At 46.8% G+C, this 22,816-nt stretch overlaps 1 protein-coding gene across 3 annotated transcripts in view; it reads right to left on the bottom strand.

Moving 5' to 3' along the window:
* frmd6 (FERM domain containing 6) overlaps positions 1-22,816 on the bottom strand; it is a 156,842-nt gene that overhangs the window by 12,061 nt on the left and 121,965 nt on the right. For all 3 annotated transcript variants that reach the window (XM_038778608.1, XM_038778599.1, XM_038778618.1), the window contains 4 exons: positions 21,418-21,483; positions 17,580-17,648; positions 10,276-10,450; positions 5,477-5,812 (listed from right to left, as the gene is read on the bottom strand). In XM_038778608.1, coding sequence (XP_038634536.1) covers positions 5,477-5,812; positions 10,276-10,450; positions 17,580-17,648; positions 21,418-21,483 — 646 coding nt within the window. The remainder of the gene's footprint in view (positions 1-5,476; positions 5,813-10,275; positions 10,451-17,579; positions 17,649-21,417; positions 21,484-22,816) is intronic.

Below are 22,816 nucleotides of genomic sequence, written 5' to 3'. Positions count from 1 at the left end.
TTCTTTGAACAGAGGTTGGTCAACTGCTTGAACGAGTTAAAATGAGGGATGATCGAGGCTGAACTCATTCAGCAAACAGCTCCGGCTGCACGGTGGTGCAGTGGTTAGCGCTTCTGCCTCACGGCGCTGAGGACCGGGGTTTGATCCCGGCCCCGGGCCACTGGACGTGTGGAGTTTGCACATTCTCCCAGTGTCTGTGTGGGTCTCAGCCCCACAAAAGAGAGATGTACAGGGTAAGTGAATTGGCCACACTAAATTGCACCGTCATTGAAAAAAAAAGAATTGGACACTCCAAATTTATAAAAAGAAACTCAACTCATTAAGAAAATGATAAAAATGAGGATAGTGTTGGTATTCTGGAAATATAAGGTCAAACTGATTGAAGCACCTTCTTCACCCGAATTGTGAATTGTGCCTGCATCCATTTTGGTAAAGTAGTTCAAATTATCCCCAGTTTCTACATGTTTATATTCTTAGTCCACTTTTTTTCAGTGGCATAGTCCAGTATTATGAGGTGAGATGGACAGGGTTCCAAATGTTCCTTATTCTTTTAAGCATTCTATCGCTTTGCTGGGTATCAGTACAACCATCACGTTTCATTGCAAAATCAATATACTGTATTTCCAGTAAAGAATGTACTGTAAGTAGAGGCATGCCCGAGTAGTCTGTAAAATCCAGGTTAAAGCCTTGATCGTGACAGGGCAGGCAGGGCTATGGATGGGGAACCTGCAGCTCCGGGTTTCACCACATTCAAAACGCCACATTCCTGCTGTGAAGTCAGCCTGATTGGCAGGTTTGGCTTCCAGTCAGGTGAGGAACACATGGCAGGTCACAGCCCCAGGTGGAGAGTCTGCAGCTGCGATTGACAGGGTTTGTGCTGAGGCGCTCCAACCCCTGATCTCGGAAGGGAGAGAGGGAGGGGTGAAGGGGGGGGGGGGGGGGGGGGGGGGGGGGTGGTTGGCAATGTGAAGGGAGGAAGGCTGATTCAAAGCAAGTTTAGGCTTGTGGGACCAAGAAAAAGCATTCCTGTATCTCCCTTCGGCTGCCAGGTTTCCCCAGGCCGGGAGACGCAGCTGGTGTTAAACCTGAAAAACAAGTTAAATTTGGGACCATCCGTCTCGTTAATATTTAAATTTCCAGCCTGCCTCCCGTCATTGGTTAGCTGCTGAGCTCTGGTTCCACCTCGGCTAAACCCAGAAATGGGCGATTTGGAGGCAGGGCAAGGTTAGGTTTGAGCTTTTTCATCAAGTCGCACAACCCCAACCCAACAGTTTTTAGGGATTAAAGTTCACTTTTTTCTGTGTGCACCTCAGAAAAAAAAACAACTAACTGAGAAAATAATTATATCCTTGTTTCAGCATTTGATCAACCTTTTCTTTACTTTTTAAAAATGATGTAGATTTCAAAGCTTCGGTCCAAAAGTGAGGTGGAATAAGGATTACTATATTGAATAATGTGAATGAAAATCGCTTATTGTCACAAGTAAGCTTCTAATGAAGTTACTGTGAAAAGCCCCTAGTCGCCACATTCCGGCGCTTGTTCGGGGAGGCCGGTACTGGAATTGAACCCACGCTGCTGGCATTGTTCCGCATTACAAGCCAGCTATTTATCCCACACAAGGTACCAAGTGCAGGATGTGGCCAAGGGGATTCATTCCTGGGATGAGGGCCTTATCTTAAGAAAGGTTGAACAGGCTGGGTCTATATCCAGTGGAGTTTAGAAGATTGAGAGGTTATCTGATTGGAACATCTAAGATCCCAAGATTGTAGGGCAGCACAAATGGATAGCACTGTGCTTTCACAGCGCTAGGGTCCCAGGTTCGATTCCCCGCTGGGTCATTGTCTGTGCGGAGTCTGCACGTTCTCCCCGTGCCTGCGTGGGTTTCCTCCGGGTGCTCCAGTTTCCTCCTACAATCCAAAGACATGCAGGTTAGGTGGATTAGCCATGATAAATTGCCCATAGTGACCAAAAAGGTTTGCAGGGGTTATTGGGTTACAGGGATAGGGTGGAAGCAAGGGCTTAAGTGGGTCGGTGCAGACTCGATGGGCCGAATGGCCTCCTTCTGCTTTGTATGTTCTATGTTCTATAATCCTGAGGTGATTTAATAGGTTGGATACCAGGAGAATGTTTCTCACTTGTGGGAGAGACTAGAGCCAGGGGACACAGGTTAAGAACAAGATGTCTACCGTTTAAGATGGAAACGAGGAGAATTGTTTACTTTCAGAAAGTGGTTAGTGTGTGGGAGTATCTTCCTCACAATGCAGTGGGGGCTGTGTCATTGAATTAGTTAAGAGAGATTTTTTGTTAGACAAGGGAGTCATGAGGTGCAGACTGGAAAGCGGAGATGAGACCACAACTAGACCAGCCATGATCTTAGTGAATGGTGGAGCAAGTTCGAAGGGCTGAATGGCCTACCTCTGCTCCAAAGTTTGAAGCTCTTGTGTTGAAAACATGTCAGAAAAAAGGTGAGATCAATCAAGGGATACGAATAAGGCAACAGCAAGATTCAGTTTCAAAGAGTGAGAGGGAATAAATAATAGGGAGCCTAATTTGTAGGTGACCACTGCCTTGGTGGTAATGGTCTCAAAATTGAGCTCGTTAGACTGCGTCTCTTGCCACAGAGAAGTTTCTACAATGTCATCAGTCAGAACGTTGTGCTGTGTTCCAATGGTGGCTGCCCTGCCAGATAGACCAAAGTGTGCATTATAGTGGCAGTGATCAGAAACTGTTTTCTCAGCAGCAGTTTGCATTTGTATTTTACCTTTAATGGAGGGAGCCGGTCCAATGGACTTCAAACAAAAAAAGCAGAATCAGACAAAAAATAATGATGCTGAGTCACGGAGAACAGGCAGGATGATGAAATGTCTGACCAAATTGGTAAAGCTTCAAGGAGGGTCTGACAAGAGTGAATTCCAGAGCCTTGAGCCTCAATGGCTAAAGGCAAAACCACCAATGATGGGGTGAAGGGAATGGGGGATTCCCTGGTCTTGTCTGTGGCGGGACCTGCTCCTGTTGTGAGCGAGAATGGAAAGTTGCTGCAAAAACTCCATTAGCTTCCAGCGCCACCGGAAAATCCCAGCCACAAGCGAAAACGGAAGATTGCGGCCATAGAGTTTGTTTTGCTGGATGTAGGTATGGGTAAGATCATAAAGAGAGTCAGACACTGGGATGAGAATTTGGAGGCATTGGGGAACCAGGAACCTGTGTGAGTCAGAAAGCCCCAGGGATGATGCATGGGCTGGATTTGGTGAAGGTTAAGATATAGACAGCAGAGCTATGGATCAGTTTAATTTTCTGGAGGGTGAAGGTTGCAAATCCAGCCACAGAAGCAAAGCAAATCGTCCTTTCCATTCCAGACTCTGCAACTGCTTGTGAAACATTTTGCAATATTCTTCACATGTAAGGCACTATATAAATGCAAGTTAGAGACAGCAAGTCATTAAAAGCACATAAGAAAATGCAGATCACAGTTTTCAGCCCAGTTTTGTATCTTTTCATTTTCTTTTCTCCTGTTGACTTGCACGTTTGAGAATTCAGTTTGACAATTGCTCGTTGAATCTTTGTCCCTGTAACACCATTAGGGGCTGAAGAAGGAGAAACTTGCATTCATATAGCGTCTTTTATGACCTCAGGACAACCCAAAAAACTTTACAGCCAACCTAGTATGTCGGTATTGCGGTTACTGTTGTCACGTCTGGAAATTCAGCAGTCAATTAGTGCACAACAATGTTCCGGAATGTGATAAATGAGCAGATAAACTGATTCATGATGGTTGATGGATAAATGTTGACCAGGACACCGGCACAATTCCTTTGACGCTAACGTTTATCTCTTTAGAGTCAATGCTCTGTCTCAGTACTGAGAGTGTTACCATCGAACTAAGGCTGACACATCAGTGTTATAATGTTTCCCGAAGAAAATTCCCTTACATCTAAGATTTTTTGACAGGAAAACAGCCAACAGATGATAGGGCAGGTTGTGTTCTGTGCCACCTGCCAATACCCTCACATCCACTTCGGCCTCAGTTTGGCAGGGGTTCCAATTCCCAGGGGAAGCTATGACAGCACACCCTGATAATACAATACATAAAGTCCTAACTAATGGCAATGCCCAGCATTTCAGGGTTTAGACAGCAAAACATCTTAGGATGATCAACAACCAGCAGAAGCTTAATTTGTCATGCCAGGGATGCCATCAATTAAATCTACAGATGCTGGAAGACTTACCTGGCAAAGACAATAGGGACATGTCTCCATAATCTCAAGCTAAACAGTGAGGCAAATATAGAGCTGTGCCATTTGCTGCAATGGCACCTATAGCCAACTTGGATGCTAAAACGACACAATCATATCAGTCAGTAACAGTCAGCTAAGTCCTCACTCCTGCCTCCACCTTTTGTAAGACATTCCGAAGTGCTGATCTATGGGGATGGTGCCCTATGTTTGAAAATAGATTACCCACCTCATGCAGCCCTGTTTCATCAGCCTTCAAGCTGAGAGTTGGAGACTCTCCATTTTGGGTTTCCTTTCACGTTACTTTTGTCAGTCACTTCTTGGTTCCAGCCTTGGTAAGGGAAGTGCCTTTTGAAGCCTTTCCAAAAGCTTGAAAAACCTTTGGTCCCCTATTCTGTCACTTCCCCTTAGGTGGTCATATTTTGTTCAATTTCACGTCATGCCCTCCGTTAAGTTGTCTCCCTACACACACCTGCAGCTATGAAAAAGGGTAGCGATGAACTAACCAATGAGTAATATGTATATTCAGCATTCTACACTGCGCTGTATAGGGTTTTATCTGTTTGTGAATACGAGTAGTGGGAGATATATCCTATTGTGTTTCGAGAACAATTGCTCATACCACACAGAAGTATGTTAGAAAACATATACAAATTTATTCTTTAAAAAAAAATGAATTTTTGCAAAAAAAAAAAGTAAAATCAGAAACGATGTTTGTTAGGAAGCAGTCCTCAAGGTCCAATCTAATAATGTCCCTCAGACCCTCCACCACCCCCATGCATCCGATGGGAGCAAATGCTTAAGGCTGATTCCACCAATCGTCTTTCAGACCCTTACCCTACTTCCTCGAATAAGGAAAACACTTCAGGGAAAATTTCTGCTGAGCAGCCTTGATCAGTAAAGTCACTAGTTCCATTGTTTGTTCAAAGATTAATGAAGCAAAAGATGTTGTCCTTTCCTGGATAACTGCCCCTTTGAGATGTGCTCTGTTAGCAGAACTGAACACGTCACAACACTCTTGTCATGTAAGAATCTTACAAAAGGCAAACTGTTTGAAATTCTTATCGCGTCCATTCGCAGAACCAACATGCTCGGCATGCAAAAGGAGTCTTTATGTCTGTTGTCTTATTCTACTGGTTAATCAATTTTTTTTTTTGTAGTGACTTTGTTAGGTTTTATGACAGTAATAACAAGTAAATGAAGCGGATGCAATGGTAGCTTGCAGCACTATCCAGTTGGATTACCATCATCCTGTGAGTCATCCTCTATTCTGTCTTTCCCACCGCTCTCAACACCCGAAGTGTGAGAGCTCCCATGGCTGGTCATTGAGTTGCAGGATTTGAGTTTCCGATGAAGGATGCTTCCAGTGAAACTGTCCTCTGGCCCAAGGTCCCTTTGCTTGGTGTCTGCCTCGATGCCCGACGTGTGGGAGCTGCTGTGACTGGCTGTGGAGTGCCGGGAGAGACGTTTATGCTTCATGCTGCCTGCGCTGCTGCCACTGGCTCGTGATCGCTTCTCTAATTGCTCAATATCCAATTCCATGGTGTCGCTGATATAAGATTCCCGGTACTGTTTCTTTTCTTCAGGGAGAAAACAAGATTTTAATTACCAACATTGGAATGTTCAATTAGAAAACAGTCATCAAATAAAATTCATTGTAATGGCATATATTCATTCCCAGTGTCCCAGCAACAGAGGGGGCGGGATTCTGCCAGCCCTGGGCCGGGCCGAAGAATCCCCACGACCTGGCCATGCCGCCCCGACGCCGGCAGGCGATTCTCCACAGAGCTGTGAATCAGCGCCTTTGGCGCTGGCGTGGTTGGCGCAGTGCTGGTTGCGGGCCGCTCTATGCGGCCGGCCCGCCGGTTCTCTGGCCCAGATGGGCCGAGCGGGCATAAGAAAAAAGCTGAGTCCTGCCGGCGCATTCTAACCGGCTCTGAGCCGGCGGGACCTTGGCTTTGAGGGGTCAGATGGCGGCCTGTGTGGGGGTGGGGGGGGGGGGGGGAGAGCCTCCGATTTGGCCTGGCCCACGATCGGGGCTCACCGATCGGCGGGCCGGCCTCTCTGGCTGGGGGCTTCCTTTCCTACGTGCCTGTCCCTGTAGCCCTGCGCCATGTTGCGTCGGGACCGGCGCGCTGAAGGAGGTCACTGCGCATGTGCGCATTGGCGCCAGCGCCACTGTGTATGCGCGGATCCCGCAGCGCGCAGTTCGCGCCGGCATCGGCAGCTGGAGTGGCAGCTGGAGCGGCGTGAACCGTTTCATTGCCGTTCTGGCCCCCTGTAAGGGCCAGAATTAGTCCTGACAGCGGCCCGTTCACGCAGTCGTAAAACACGACGGTGTTTACAACGGCGTGGACACTCTGCCGCGGGATGGGAGAATCCCCCCCCCCATGTGTCGAATACAACTTCAATATTAAACTTACATAAATATTAGATTATATAGATAATAGTAAACTTGTGGGTGAATACAGCTTTAATACAATTGAGGCATTCAGATATTATGCAATAGGGAAATCTGTGGAAAATAATGAAAAGATACTGGGCCGGATTGACCGGCCATCCTGGTGCATGTTTTTTGGCAGTGGAGGTGGTCCGACAGGGGGATCTACCAACCCTGCCATTGTCAACGGGATTTCCTCGTCGCCGGGAAACCGGGGGGGGCGGAGTGGGACCAGAATTTCCGGCCGGCGTGAACAGCCAGGAAATCCGGCCCACTCTTTATTTAGCTGACGATGATGGGGTCTGTAAAATTTAATATGTGCATGTACGTACATTGTACAAATTTCAGTTCATTATCACAGCTCTGAGCAAAAACATCGGGGGAGGGTTTTAACTCGTAAAAAGGGTGGCATTGAGCCAGGTGAGTTTGGATTTTAATGGAACCATGACCGGGGGCAGGTGACCAAACCACTCCTAAGGAAATGGGTTGTGATTTTAAATGTTATAATGAGGCAGTAGCTCATATATAATCACCATTTGAAATTTAATGTTGGGTGGCCAGGTTTCCTTGGCCTTAAGACCACTGCCAGTCAAGTGACTGCAGGATTGGGCAGCAAAGGCTGTTGCACCGGTTGGATAAAGGGTATCTGCTTGACCAACCCCCACAATATCCCCCTAACATCTCTGATCTCCCTCAGCATTGAGGCTTTCAATCAGCCCCATGATTTCCTCCCCTATCAAGGCTTCCATTATTCTGCTCCGCTGAGGCCGTAGATCTCCACACCTCTCCAAGATCTTCACCTCAGGTCCTGGAGGATCCATCCGAATCCCAGCCGTGCCGAGGCCTTCAACTTCACCTCACACGACCTCCAACACTCCAACTTACTGGACCCCAGGAACAAACCCTTCCTTGGATCATAATCTCCTGGAGCACCCTTCCTAACCCCCAAATCTATGTAGCCCTTCCCAACAGCCCCCCACACACTTTGCAAGCATTGGGGTGACCCTGAGGAAGTGAGCAAACGAATATGATGGACAGTAGGACCCTGAGGGTAATGTGTTCACAGACAGAGAACAAAGGGATGAGCACAGCATGGCTAGGAAGGGGGAGGGGAGCTTTGCCTTGTGGAGAGAATAGTGAAAAGGATGCTGGGTAACAAGAGGCTCAGGATAAGTGAGCCAATTAGGATATATGACCAGGTCAGGAGGTGTGTAAAATGACCAATGGGAAGTTTGTATGCGAATCTTGATGTCATTTGAAGTATATCTCCAGTGTTCCTTTGTCCTGAGGTTCTCTTTACCCTGGGTTCTCAGAAGACAGTGTGTGTGTCCTGAGGTCCTATGGATTGAGTCAGCCTTGCAAGTTAGTTATTATTAAATGATATGATACCTGCAAATCCATCTCAGATTTTATTGAATCCAGACTGACAGCAAAATAATCAGGAATTAACAACCCTGGCACTTCCTCTCATTAGCATCGCTCCCACTGGCACAGTCCACACTCTCCTCCATAATAATGAAGTGGGATAATTGAAATAATCTGACATCAATAGCTTTCAAGTAGGCAAATGTAGATGTAGTAATGAGCATTTACAGCTTCAAGAGAATAGTTATTAGAGCTCTTTCTCAGCATGTTGGTGTGGGAAAGTAACAATCACAAACTTAATGACCTTCACAGAATGGGTAAACAAATTTGTGATAAGAAGCACAGACTTCAGCCTTTGGTTAGTTAAATTACAGCTTCAGCCAGTATACTGCTGCTCATCAGGATTTATAGTGGAAGGGTGAAAACCAAGTGATATATGGTGGATTCTCCGCCGCCTGCCGCTGGTCGCGGAGTTTCCGATGCAGCAGAGAATTGCGTGTCAGGAAAAACGGGATCTGCGCCGTTCCAATGCTCTAGTCCCTTGCTGGTGTCAGCAGCAAGCTACATTCCCGGCGTTGGCAGGAGGATGCAAATGGATAATTTTAACCCATTTGCATCCAATTAACGGGCTAGAAACCCGATTCTGCAGGCCTCTGTGAAGCTTTGGCTCTCTCAGCCTGGAGTCACGTGGACGTGGATTGGCGCACGTATTTTCCAGTGTAACCCTGATGCGATGGACCCTGCAGTGGGTCAAGGGGTAAGTATGAAATGTAGGTGCCCTCAATAGCCCATCGAAGGGCACCCCTACCCACAATGCAAATGCTGTCCACTCCACCCACTCCATGAGACCCTCATATCAGAGACGCCCTCATATCAGAGAATCCCCCCCATATCAGAGACCCCTGTGAAACTAACCACAATGGTTATAAACATTTAGCTATGATTGACAGGTTGTCACCACATCAAAAGCAGTTCAGTGCTTTCTGCTGAGAGAATGCAGAAGTCCTAGATGCTTATAAACATTGTGGTTAGTTTTACAGCAGGGTACTTGAGTTGCATTCAAACACGAAGGGAGATGGAAATAAATAATCCAGACACCTGGCTGTCTCAAAGCTATTGCCCTGTCAATTATACCCTACTGAAAGCTATTGCTCTTTGAAAGTGAATAGAAGCCTCACAGATCAAGGGTCTGAGGGGGTTTAAAGCCTAATGATGTGTTTTGGCTTTCTATGAAGTAACAGCTGCTGCTTTCTATACTATTGCCTGCAGCAGGTGTAAGGCACAGGTGAGCGAAAAAACAGTGACTTTTCACTGTTTCTGCCTGAACTGCTCTTCAGCTTCTAGGCACAGGTGACTAATGGGTGTGGGGGGGGGGGGGGGGGGGGGGGGGAAATTGTCTTTAATATGGGGGTTCTCTGATATGGGGGGTCTGGTCACTCCCATGCGTGCGTGCTGCCGTGGGGGGGAAAGGGGGGCGACCCAGCAATTCCCATGGTGGTGGTGGTGAGGTTGCCCCTAATTGTCAGCCGGGGCAGCCCGATACTGTAGCGAGATTTGGAATGGAATCCCGGGAGCTCCCCGCCATGCATAAGTTAGCAAGGCAAGGGAGGGTGAATCGCTCCTTGCCCCAGCACAGACTTCCGCCGATAAACATGTTACACAGCCGAGTCTTATTCAAGTATATTTTTGAATTAAAGTCTCAGTTACTGCAACTTACAGACTCGAATGGTTTCAATCTTTGATAACAATATAATGAGCTATGCTGTGCAATTTGAAATAAGTTGGCATGGAGATATTTCCGATTAAGTGGCCTAAGTTATTGCATGGCTCTCATAAGGCCACAAAAGGTGGAATCATGGTTCCGGGATAGAGCACTCCATCATAATTCCCTTGGCAGAACTGAAGAAACAGTGAAAATTGCCCAGCAACTGTTGTGCAAATGTAACACTTCAATTTCAAAGGGAACGCCGGCCAGGATTTTCCAGGCCTCGTGCAGTGTATTTGTTTTCCAGTGACTGAAGCAGATTGCCATTAGCCGCGAGCGGGATCATCCGGTCCAGCCGAAGTTAATGACAATTAAGAGCTCCTTGCTGGCTACGTTGCCGGGGATCCTGCCGAGGATGGGCGGTCACCTTCAGCAGGACCGGAATATCCCGCCGGCAGGATGGGCCGGAAAATCCCGGCCTCGGAATCCGAAAGGTTGCACGTCGTACCGCGATGTCAGATTTGAAAAAGTACCTTCATTCTCCTCCAGTTTCCTGACCTGTCGCAGGACAGGCTGAAGGTTCATGTAGAGACGATGGCTGTTACTGAGGAGCTGGAGCAGGTGCCGGGAACGCATGGGACAGCCAGTGTAGTAAATGAGCTTTCTCGCTGAAGGCAGTCCATCCGGCAGAATTTCAAACTTCTTTCCCTGTGAACAGAGGGCAAAATCTGTACAATCAGCATGAAACAAATCCTGCAGCGTGTGACTTTAAAACTTGGGCCTTTTGGGGAGTTAAACGGCAATTTAAGACTGGAAGTGCGTGGTGACCAAGAAAAGTTTCTCCAAGAGAATTCTTCTAATTCAGTCATTCTTACGGGATCAAACTAAACAATCAGGTTTTTACACAGTACTGAGATGTCCCAATTCCAATTCTCTTCCCACACTTGGGTAGACTTTCATCGGTTTCCACAGCTAGTAATTCCCAGAACAGGTCGCTAGTCTGTCGCCAAAGTGTGAGGGGCACCACTCCACATCTAGCATGGCTGACAGGAGTCTCTCCCGCTTTTACGGTCAGCGTGTTTGGGAGGGTTTGCAGGTTGACACTTTCAACCGGTTTGGCAGGATTATGAACACACCTCCCTTGACCATTCAGTCCTGGGGTGGGACTCGAACCTGGAGCCTCTGGCTCAGAGGCTGGGGGTCTACCCACTGCGCCACCAGCCCAAACTGAGATGTACCTCTGTAAAAATGAAATACTGTGTAAGGAAGTGATTACATGGACTCTTTGGCACAGTCGTCCATTTAGAAATATATTGATCTGCAGCATGAAAGCCTTGCTTGGCAAGACTAGATTATGCCCCACAGACCTAGGGGTAAATTGTCACCATAACATCTCCGGTTTGCAAATGCCTTGGACTACTTCAGGTGTAATATCTTCAATGGGTAATTCATTAGCCAACTTCTTGTCAATTTAAATAAGCCTTTTCCATCAATATTGAACACATTATCATAATACTTTCAGAACAGTTGCATGATATATTTGTATGTTGACGCCCTCTCCTACAAATTCAGAGCATTTACTCCTCATTTACAGAGTTCCGGAGCTCAATCATTCACTCAAGGGTGGATCAGACAAAAGACCATATGCTTCCCCAGAGGGCGAGAGTTAAAAGCAGAGAGAAAATGATCCAAGACTCCTTACTAACCTCAGAGTTAGCTTGAAAGAGAAAGAAACAAGGGAGCAGGTTGGCTGAATGATTTAAAGAGTTAAGATCTGTGATACACCAGGAAGGGAGCAAAGAGAGGAAGGAAAATCAAACTCAAAATGGAACAACAGCTTTAGATTTGGAGGGCGCGATCCAATGGCCACGCTGTGCCGGAAATGCAGTTCGCCGAGGCGCAGTGTGGCCGATGAATGCCAGGAGACCCGACTCGCAACGCCTCGCGAGATCTAACGCGCTCTCGCGAGACTTTGCGACGTAAATCCCGCTCATTGTGTCGGGATCACTTTTCGGCAAATCTGCAAATTAGAGCGAGGCAGTAAGTCTCAACCTAATGTGCAGATTCCCGAGGTATCTGAGGCTTTGGGATTCATCCCCTTCGCCTCGGAGGCCTCGGGCGAGCATTGGTCAGCATTGGTCCCCACAAACGGGGACCAGACGGAACGGCACTCGTGGGGGGTCTCCCAGCGGATCGGAGGCCCCCAGCTGCAAGCCCTTTGGGCAGAGTGGTGCCCTGGTAATGCTGATGCCACCTAAGCATCCGGGCAGCCTGGCACCTTGGCAGTACTACTGGTGCCAGAATGGCACTGCTCACGTGCCCAGGTGGCATTGCCAGCTGGCATGACACTTCCAGGGTGACACTGCCAAGCACCCATTTTTTGTACGGGGGGGGACCATCTCACCTCCCATAGGGCGCTCAGGCTGGGCCGGGGGGGGGGGGGGGGGGGGGGGGGGGGGGGGAGGTCGGGGATCGCTTCGGGGGCCTCGGAGATCGGGATGCCATTTTAAAATGACGCCCTCTCGCTACACTGGGGAGTTCGGACGAGCGGTGCTCCCCAGTGTACAAAGCGGGGCTATGTGCGACCTTGGCCATGCGTTTCTCATTGAGGTTCCTTATACAACACAAGTCACATTGAATAGCCATGTCTTTCTCAGTACTGCAGGCTCCGGGAAACACACGGCTATTGGCGCTCGCTATGGGGACTTCGTCCCATTTGGTTAAATTGAGCCCAAAAATCAGTGAATCCTAGAACCTCTCCCTTAATAAGAAGAGCTCGAACAGATACATTTTCTTTAACACTGCAACACCAAATGACACAAATATTGAAGAAAATCACATGTTAATTGTTAAATATCAGGCAGGATCTTCCAGTCCCACCACAGCGGGAAGTGCCGCGGGCAGGAGCGAAAATTTGATTGTGTAGTCAAAGGTCCGGGAACGGAAAATCCCACCCATCATACGGGTTGCTTTAATGGCCCCCCCAGAAAATCATATTTAAACAGCCACTGTCCTTTGTCAAAGTATCAGAGAAGTGGAAGAGAGACTACATTTAAACCTAATTCATCAACTGATTGTTTGCAAAACTTTTCAAGGACTAAACTTGTAGCTTGATTGGTGAGAAAATTAGCTTCAAAATGAATCCTAGTGAATCATAACAAAGGGTACGTTGAGCACACTAGTTGCTACTTCAATGGATGGCTTCTCGAGTTGCAACGGCTAACAAACCGTCTGGCTTGGGGCTTCCTGTTTTCAACCATCTGACATGGATTACCAAATAAAAGGTCATCAACTTGAAGTGTTAACTCTGTTTCTTACTCCAAAGGTGCTGTCTGACCTACTGAGTATTTAAGTTGCTGGCCGCAATTCAACGGGAAAAAGAAAATCTTTGTCTGGTTTTGGGCGCGAGCTGCAGGGAAACTCCCCGCTATTCCGTTTTTCTGGCCTTGGGGAGATTCTCACCGCCGAGGCCACATTGGAGTCTTTTCCAGCTGGCAAACCTATTAGAAAAGGCTGCTCGCAGCTAAGGGCACATTTTGTCTGGCTTCACCGATCGTTCCACCTCTCACCTCCCCCCACCCTCCTCACAGCCTCCCCCACCCCCTCCCATCAACTGTTAGGGACCCGGCAGTGCCAATCTGGCACCTGGACACCCTGGCTATCCAATGTCATCTGGGTGGCACTGCCAGGGTGCCAGGATAGCAGTGACAAGGTGCACGGGTGCCAGGGGGAATGCCAGGGTGCCTCCCTGGACTGGCCCCAACCAGCCAGTGGTCTCTAAAGATCTGGGAGAACCTCCCCCCCACCCCGGTGCCATTACGACTGGTTCTGTGGTTGTGGAAACCAGTACTGAACGCCGCCCTGGCGAGGTCTCCCAGGCTGTTAGATCCCGGGCAGTGGGAGAATCCGGCGAACATCTATTTAAATGAGCGGGATTTGCAGATCTGGATCATGCCCAGTGAGAGCGAGATCCAGATCGCGACACCTTGCGAGATTTCATTAAATCTTACAATGCGTTTCGAGCGTCGCAATTCTCGCAAGAGCGTGATTCAACGACCTCGTCCTGACACCAAGTTGGGCGCGACGACGCCGCTGAACTGCTTCTTTTAAATTTCAGATTTACAGCATCTCCAACATTTTGCTCTTGGGTTACCTTTCAATGGGTGGACATAGATTTTTCAAAGCCCTGTGGATACCAGCAGCACAGACAAGCAGAGTATCTGGGCCCCGAGTCCGTTTTCTGCCACACTCCAGTTGGAACTGCAGCAGCTATACACTGACAGGAGTGTGGAAGGCTGGCTCCAATGTGCCTATCTGAACATGATGAAAATTGCAAGGCAGTTGCTGAAACCGCACAATTTCTGCTTTGCCTGAACACGTGAAAAATGCTGAAGAAAATGCAGGTGAAACGAAAGGCAATTGACAAATGTAATCTGAGTCACCCTATGGCCTGACGTCAAGGTCCTGGTCCTACTCCGCCCCCCCCCCCCCCCCGCCTCCCAACAACCACACACCCACTTCAAAAGTATTGATTAGTGTTGCTGCCCTACAAAACTCCTTTCCAAGAGGAATGGGCTAAAGTAATCTGTTAAGGGCATTTCAGGCAAAGATCCAAAAATATATCCCCACACCACACAATTCAAAATTCGATTAAGAACATAAAACATAGAGAAATACAGCACAGAACAGGCCCTTCGGCCCACGATGTTGTGCCGAACCTTTGTCCCAGGTTAATCATAGATCGTAGAATTTTGGACACCAAGGGCAATTTATCATGGCCAATCCACCCAACCTGCACATCTTTGGACTGTGGGAGGAAACCGGAGCACCCGGAGGAAACCCACGCACAATGGGGAGGATGTGCAGACTCCGCACAGACAGTGACCCAAGCCGGGAATCAAACCTGGGACCCTGGAGCTGTGAAGTAATTGTGCTATCCACAATGCTACCGTGCTGCCCTTAACTTGTCAATTCTTTAATGGCAGCGAAATTATTCCGAATAGTTGGGTGTATTCTGCTTGCTGGCGGACATGCACGCTTCACATCTCATATGGAGGGCTGGATTATTTCCCGACTGTGGGAATATAAAATTGGCAGCATGCTAAGAGATGCGAGGAGATGAACAACGACTTTTTCCAAATCACAGTGCCACGCAGGTATTTAAATCTTCACAGTTGTTCTATATTGATAGCTTTATGAGGATGATTTTCTGCACCAGAACCTGCCAGCTGGTCAAATTAGTTGTGAACAGTTTGCAGTTTGGTATTTGAATCCACGGAATGTCACCACTAATGTTCTGCTACAAGATACAAATTCTGCATTCCTTTGTATGTGGGGCCATTTATTTACTTCAGTGTAATCATTCGAGCAGATGCAGGTTATAATTACCATTATTTTTGAACGCAGGCTCCTTCAGGCAAATATTTCAGCCTAAACATTGAAACCGTGAAATAATGCATCAAATCAATAATACTGATGTTTGAAACTCAGTATTGAATCGAGCCTGTTGAGTTGTAACATTTAGAATGGAGTTTACTTCAAATTTAGCATTAATGTACTTTTTTGTGAATTTAAACACATACCAAACTTGTTTTTTTAATATGGAAATCAAAAACAGAGGTAAATTTCAACTGTGTGTGTGTGTACAGCAAAGGATTAAAGATTGCAAGCTGCAGGATAAAGGTACAAACTGGTAAAAGGTAAAGATCGTGAATTCTTTCAGAAAGCAATAAGTGCGACTATCAACAAAGTGGTCTTGCAGGCAGGGAGTGGAGTAAAAATTCCCGGGGGCATTCACAAGTCAGTTAAGTGGTGTGATGATGGAGCGATGTATGTGGAAGAATTTGCTGGGCTAGCCAAATGGCCTGCCTTATTGGTAATTATATTTGTGATAAACCTACGCATTTTAATGAAGTAAAATAATCAACCAGAATGCCGTGAATATTGTTGCAATTAGCAAATTAATCATCAATTTACTGTTAAGGGCAAACTCTATAAGACTGGCAAAAGATAAATACCACCTGGAGGACAGGCACAGCTTTCATATTATATTGCCTACAGTTTGTACAATGTAAAAAGGTAAAAAACAAACTAATACAAGGCCAAAGTACTGCATATGCTAGAAATCTGAAATTAAAATGGAAAGTGTAAGCAAATGGTAAAGTGTCAGCTTCTGACTGAAATCCGCCGTGTTTCTCTCCAGAAGAACAGCCAAGTTTTCTGGATTCCCCATTGTCGGTATCGGGATTCCCGATCTAGCAAAGAATGGAGTGTCCATCAAAAAATGAGATTGGCGCCCAATCTGCTGTGAAAAAGGGGAGGTGAAAGCACTTGGCTGCTTTTCAGGTGGTGAGGAACTGTCAATAGTGTGTACAAATATTGTGGTTAGCATCTCTGTAAGAGATGGATCTCTGTGTTGGAGGGTCACTGTTGCGGGAGGGGGGGGGGGGCGCTGAGTCTCCCTCATGCATGCATGCTGTGGGGTGGGGGTGGAGGTGACCCATTATTCCCATCGGGGAGGGGGATAAAAGATGCCCCTACTTGGGACACAGCCGGTGTTTGGTACTGGGCCACCCACTCAAAATGGAGGCCCCATACCTGAACTCCAACAGACTCCCAGACTCCCATGAGTTCCCTGGCAGTATCCACCTCAGTGCTCCTGTGCAGTGTGCCCCTGGCACTGCCTGGGTGCCAGGGGGAAATGCATAGCCTTGACCCTCAATCCCAGGACCTCCAAACACCTCCGCATCCCCGGTGTGGTCGGCATGATTGATGTTCATTTTCGAAAACCAGTAGTGATTTGCAGTGGGGTGATGTCATGCAACCGGGGGGGGAGGTGTGGGGAGGGCCGGGGGGGGGGGGGGGGGGGGGGGGGGGGGGGGGGGGGAGAATTCCATTGCGCCGGACGCTACGGCATAAAGTTGTTTAATTATATATATATTTTTTTATATAAATTTAGATTACCCAATTATTTTTTCCAATTAAGGGGCAATTTAGCCTGGCCAATACACCTACTCTGCACATTTTTGGGTTGTGGGGGCGAAACCCACGCAGACACGGGGAGAATGTGCAAACTCCACACGGACAGTGACCCAGAGCCGGGATCGAACCTGGGACCTCAGCGCCGTGGGGCGGTTGTGCTAGCCACTAGGCCACCGTGCTGCCCTGTTTAATTATATTTAAGTTGATGTAAATTCATGTAAATCAGATTTACACCCTTTCTGGGCATGATCAGAGATCGGAGCCCTCTCAGAGGTGGTTGCCCTCTGGACAATGTGGCACTCTGGCACTGCTGATGTTACCTGGGCACCACCGGCCTGGCACTGCCAAGGTGCCCAGGTGGCACTGTATGCTGGCAGGGGCGTGCCGGGGTTCTTGGCTGGCATTTTTCACACAGGCCCGGGTGCACCTGCCCATGTGAGATGGGGGGGTCGATGTTGTCCCGATCTCTCCCTGCATTGAGGAGTTCCAGCAAACAGAGCTCCTCAGTGCTGGAAACGGGACTAAGTGCGGCCTCGGCAATGCGTTCCCTGCTGAGGCCCTGGATTGCAACAGAGTCCCGCTAGATAGCGTGGTGTTTCTCGGCGCTGCCAACGCCGGGAAACACCCAATTAATGTCCTGGGACATTGTTGGAATTTGATTAGATCGCGCCCATGGAGTTGTGAATGATGCTTAAGCAAGGTGCATCGTACAACAGACAACCATCTTGCTCTGTTAGAGAGCCTCGGTTTCCTTTTAGAGTCTGGATTTCAACTAAAACAATAGTTGGGATATAACAAATTCTCTATTTCATAATTTAAGGGAAGAAAAAGCTCTGTTATGAATTTTGTGACTTACCACAAACACAAGCTTGCCAACATTGGTCCAAGGAAAATCATACAACAATTGTTTGGATTCTCCCACAACCTGGAAAACATTAAAGCATGAGGGAAATATATTCAGTTATCTATATCTTGAATCCATTATTCTTTGCACTGGGGCAAAAGAATGCATTTAAGTTTTATTTACTGCAAATGAGAGGATCTATTTTCCTAACCCATAAGACTCAACAAAATCATACTGATACCCAAAAGCTGAAATCTATACAAAAGCGTGAGAATAAAACACAGGCAACTGGAAAATGTTTCTAATTCTACCGGATGGTCAGGAAGATGACGCATTTTAATCATATTCTATATTTGGAAATGGTATATAAATGCTGTGAAGTGAAAATGACAATGATTAGTGTAATTGTAGCTCCAGATCAGCATCATCATGCCTATTGCTAAATCACATGGAGAGTTGGATTTGACATTTCTGTGTAACCACCAAAGCTATTTTGGTGCCTCTTTTACTGGCAAAACTGTGGAGTCTTTTAGGCACTCAAAATATATAAATTGCGCGGCATGATGGCGCAGTGGTTGGCACTGCTGCCTCGTGGTGCCGAGGACCTGGGTTCGATCCCGGCCCTCTGTCCGTGTGGGGTTTGCACATTCTCCCCGTGTCTGCATGGGTCTCATCTCCACAACCCAAAGATGTGCACAGGAGGTGGATTGGACAAGCTAAATTACCCCTTAATTTGGGGAAAAAAATGAAGTGGGTACTTTAAATTAAAAACAAATATATAATATATATATATATATATAAAAATTGCTAAATTCATAAACTAAAGAAAAAGTTTTTACTGTAATGAGGTAAACTTTCACCATGGCATCCTGGACAAATATTGGCAGTAGCACTGGGGATTCATCAATGATTGGGTCAGCTCACAGGATTAGCTCGTCCTCCAAAATGTCTACACTTATCTGGACTATGAAGACACTAATCTGCCAAACTGATTTTTGTTTGGCGAGGAGGAGTGAGAGGATTTTCCTTTTCGTGTTATATCCCCATGGGGAAGGGCCACCTCTTGCTGCAATAGAAGTGAAAGCTCTGGCAATTAAATTCAACATAGAACAGTTATTTCCTAATTCAAATATACCACATGGTCGGTCCGCTCAGTTGGCTGGACATCTGGCTTGTAATGCAGAGCGAGGCCAACAGCGTAGGTTCAATTCCCCGTAACGGCTGAAGTATCCTTGAAGGCCCCGCCTTCTCAACCTTGCCCCTCGCCCAAGATGTGGTGGCCCTCGGGTTAAATCACTGGCAGCCAGCTCTTTCAAAAAGGGGAGAGGAGCCTATGGTCCTCGGGGACTATGGTGACTTTAATTTCAATGTGCAAAAATATAAGATAACAGTGACATAAACAATAACATAGCATAAAATGCCAAATCATGCATCGATTTTGCTCGAGCGCAAAATGAGAATATAAAATTAGGCCCACTGATTACACAACATCAGATAATCTATGGTATACATTGGACAGATATCCTAACATGATGTAAGAAACTCAATCAGAGTTGTTACAGCTCCGAAGTAGGCATTTGGCCAATCATGGCCAAGCCAGCTCTCTGTTAGAGCAATTTACTTAAGTGTGACTTCGCTACCTTCTCCTCTCAGCACTGCGCATTCTTCCTTTCCAGGTAACAATCCAATTCCCTCTTGAATACCTGGATTGAACCTGCCTCCACGCGTTCGCTCAGTGTATCTCAGAGCCGAATAATCGCGATGTAGAAGATGTGTGTGAATGTTGCGGGGGGGGCGCAAATCACGTTCATATGTTTTCGTCCTGTCCAAAGCTGGAGGATTAGTGGAAGGAGGTTTTTACGGCAAACTCTAAAGTGGTGTACGTGAAATTGGCCCCGGGCCCTCGGGAGTCCATATTCGTGGTGTCAGACCAGCCGGGGTTGGAAATGGTGCGGAGGCAGATGTTGTAGCCTTCGTCTCGTTGATCACCCAGAGGCGGATCTGGTTGGGATGGAGATCAACTCTCCAACCTGTGCCCTGGTGTGGCAGGGGGACCTGCTGGAATTCTTAACTCTTGAGAAGGTTAAGTTTAAACTGAGGAAGAGATTGAGGGGTTCTACAATTCATGGGCGTTACTCATTATGCACTTTCAAGAATTGGATTACATCGAACATTGGGGGGGGGGGGGGGGGGGGTTGTTGGGAGGAGGGTGACTGTATGTGTTAATGGAGACTATGGGTGATTCCCGATTCCTTTTTGTTATTTGTTTATGTTAACATGCGGGCTAATGTTTGGGGGTTTGGTGGGAAGATGGGATTGTTGATGTTGATATGGGGATTGACATTGTATTTGTTACTGTTTAGTGTTTATTGTTGGTGGGTGTAAATTTGGGAGAAAATGTGAAAAAGGAGAATAAAAATATTTTAAAAAAATAAATATTTCTATCTAATCTCTTGGCTCTATCACATACAAAACAGAACCTATCTGAAATAAAATGCAGTTTTATGAAACCTGTGTAGGTTTTTTTTCTGCCCGTAAAACCATCACTATGTTTTGTCCTCCATTTTGAGAGATATTTGAAGCAAATGTCTCCCCTTCTTTCAGTTCAAATGGTGTTTCTGGTCTTCCCATACTGACATTGTGACAGTATCATTCTGACTGGAGAGTAACTCGTCAGATGCGGGTGTTTTAAAAAAAAAAATCAGGTGCCTGTTTCAGTCATTGGCCATCATACATCTGAAATTTAGCACTGTGCATAACATGAACCAATGAACAACATTAGCATGTACCCCTGCAGTCATGTAGGCAAAGAGAAGAGTCTTAATGTGGTGAACCTCTGCTAAATTAATTGGTTTAAATAAAAATGAATTAAAATGTTTGAAGTTTCTTCTGCTACTTGTGACTACGCTCTGAGACTTAACTTGAATGTTTTCAAATTATCCTAAATTAAAAGTTCCATTATGAGTGTCTTCAAATTCCAATATTTTTTCAAATTTGAATAGTTCAAATTTGTCCAGGTCCGTTTGATGATTGGAGGCCAAGCTCTGAACTTGCGGGCGGCTCAAGGAAGTGACGAGCAAGGATTTGGGGCCTGGATCAGCAGAGTGTGAAGGTCAGGGACCAGCAGGGTGCAGGAGGCCAGGCCCAGTGAATTGTGGTGGTGGAGAGCACCCAATCCCTTTTAGAAATGGGAGACCAACTTATAAAATTCAAAACCAGCTTATGGAGGTTAGATATGTATATTTTTTTTTTAAAGTTTCTCAGTAGTTACAAATATAGAAATTAGAAACTTATCCGTGTATCCTGCAATGGCTTTTAAAGTATTTGTAGTAGAAGCTGATGAGTTGGGAGCTGCAACAGAGGAAGGTTTTATAAACTCCTGTAGCGGTGCAGATCTGTGACTATATTTGTGGCAGATTAGAAAAGTAGGGAATGAGGGGGCCTGGTGCAAGGTGGTGGAGAGGGGGATAGTTGGAAAGTGCAGGGTAAGTACAGTCATGAGATGTGGCCACACTGGGAAACAGCAGTGTGTGAGGATCGTCAGCCAGGAGACTGACCATGAATTGAGGAAAGTGACGTACCCGGCAAAGGCTGGAGTACAACATTTTCCCTTATTATTACGGAGCATATCGCAAGTCCACAGTGACTAACAACCTGTGATTTACGCCTGTGCTAAGGACCAAGAATTAAACTCTTCAGCCGTGCACAATGTTGCAGCGGGGCAAAGTAATTAGTGCTCTGTCACTTGCACCCTCACTTTCGAGAAGGATGGTGGCTATTAAGGTTATAAGCTGGAAAGGCGAGACGAGGAACATGAGTGGGACTCATACAAAACAATTTCAAATCTTACCTGAAATATCTGAAGTCCTTGGAGTGTCAAGCCCAGCATCAGTGAAGCATCAATTTCCCTTTTATCCTAAATGCAACAAAATTTATCATTAACTACAATCAGAGAGCAATCACATTCATCAAATGTGGAGGTTTTCTGACTGGTGAATGCTTTCATTAGCTTTAAGCTGCGCTAGCAGTGAAGCATCCTGAGGAGTAACTGGTTTGTCAATTTCTGAGCGTTAAATTATTACAACCAACTTATATACTTTCACTTACATTTCCAAGTAAGAGGTTTTTGATTCATTCATTATTGATGAACAACAGTATGACCCTTTGTCAAAGCTCTGGACTCGAAATGTTAGCTCTTTTCTCTCCCTACAGATGCTGCCAGACCTGCTGAGATTTTCCACCATTTTCTCTATGGTTTCAGATGCCAGCATCCACAGTAATTTGCTTTTAACCAGAGACTGAGGAGGTTGGCCGTTGGCTGCAGAGCTAGCAAAAACCCCGCGTTGCCTCTTGACAGAAAGGCCTGTTACCTTATGTGCCAGTCAGGCACTTGAAAGGGCATCAGCGGAGCTTCCACAGGAATCAAGGATGCCGGGGGCACATATCTCACCCACCAAATCTCACCCACCTGCCATTCAGTGGCCAGCAGCTCCACTGAACAGCCGTGCCAACAGAGAGGTAGTGGCTGCTCCTGGAACTACACCCACCGTGGCCTTGGATCATCACTGGACTGATGTGGGAGGGGGTTCACAGGTGGGGTCATGGGGGGTGGTGGCAGCAAGGACTGGGAGTTGGCCATCAGTGAACCCACCCTTTCCTGATGATTCCCTCAATCAGGTACTGACTGCCCTTAAACAAGGGGACCTGCCCTCCTTATCCTCCCAGGGGAGGACATTCCACCTATAGACTCTGTTCAGAGATTGTATTCTAATCAGAACTTATTCATTTGAAACTGATGCATGAACGAACAATGCCAATCTTCCACATTGCTGATTACTGCTTTAAATTGAGCCTTGGATCCATAATTACCAATGTTACACTGGGGAACCCTGAGGAACGATCAGAATCAGAACCACTGAATCTTTACAATGCAGAGGAGGCCATTCAGCCCATTTCCCATTCCCCGGCCGTACCCCCAGAATCTTGCACATTCTTCCTTGCGCATGGCCAAACGCGCTCGCTATAGGACGTTGGTCCCATTTAGTTAAATCGCGCCCCAAGTTTAATTTGTGGCAGGTTTTGCTGTGCAGGCGAGTTCCCCACCACTATCTAACCGTACTTGAGGCGGGATTTACCCACCAACCCGCCGCCTGTTTTTCAGCGGTGGAGGCAGCCTGCCAGCGGAATCTACCGGTTCCGCTGTTGACAATAGGATTTCCCGTTAACTGGACCCTCACCGCCGGGAAACC

Source organism: Scyliorhinus canicula, chromosome 2 (assembly GCF_902713615.1).
Source record: "Scyliorhinus canicula chromosome 2, sScyCan1.1, whole genome shotgun sequence".
Lineage (NCBI taxonomy): Eukaryota > Metazoa > Chordata > Chondrichthyes > Carcharhiniformes > Scyliorhinidae > Scyliorhinus > Scyliorhinus canicula.
Note: the sequence above shows the minus strand (reverse complement) of the source record. Positions and strands in the feature narration are given on the sequence as shown.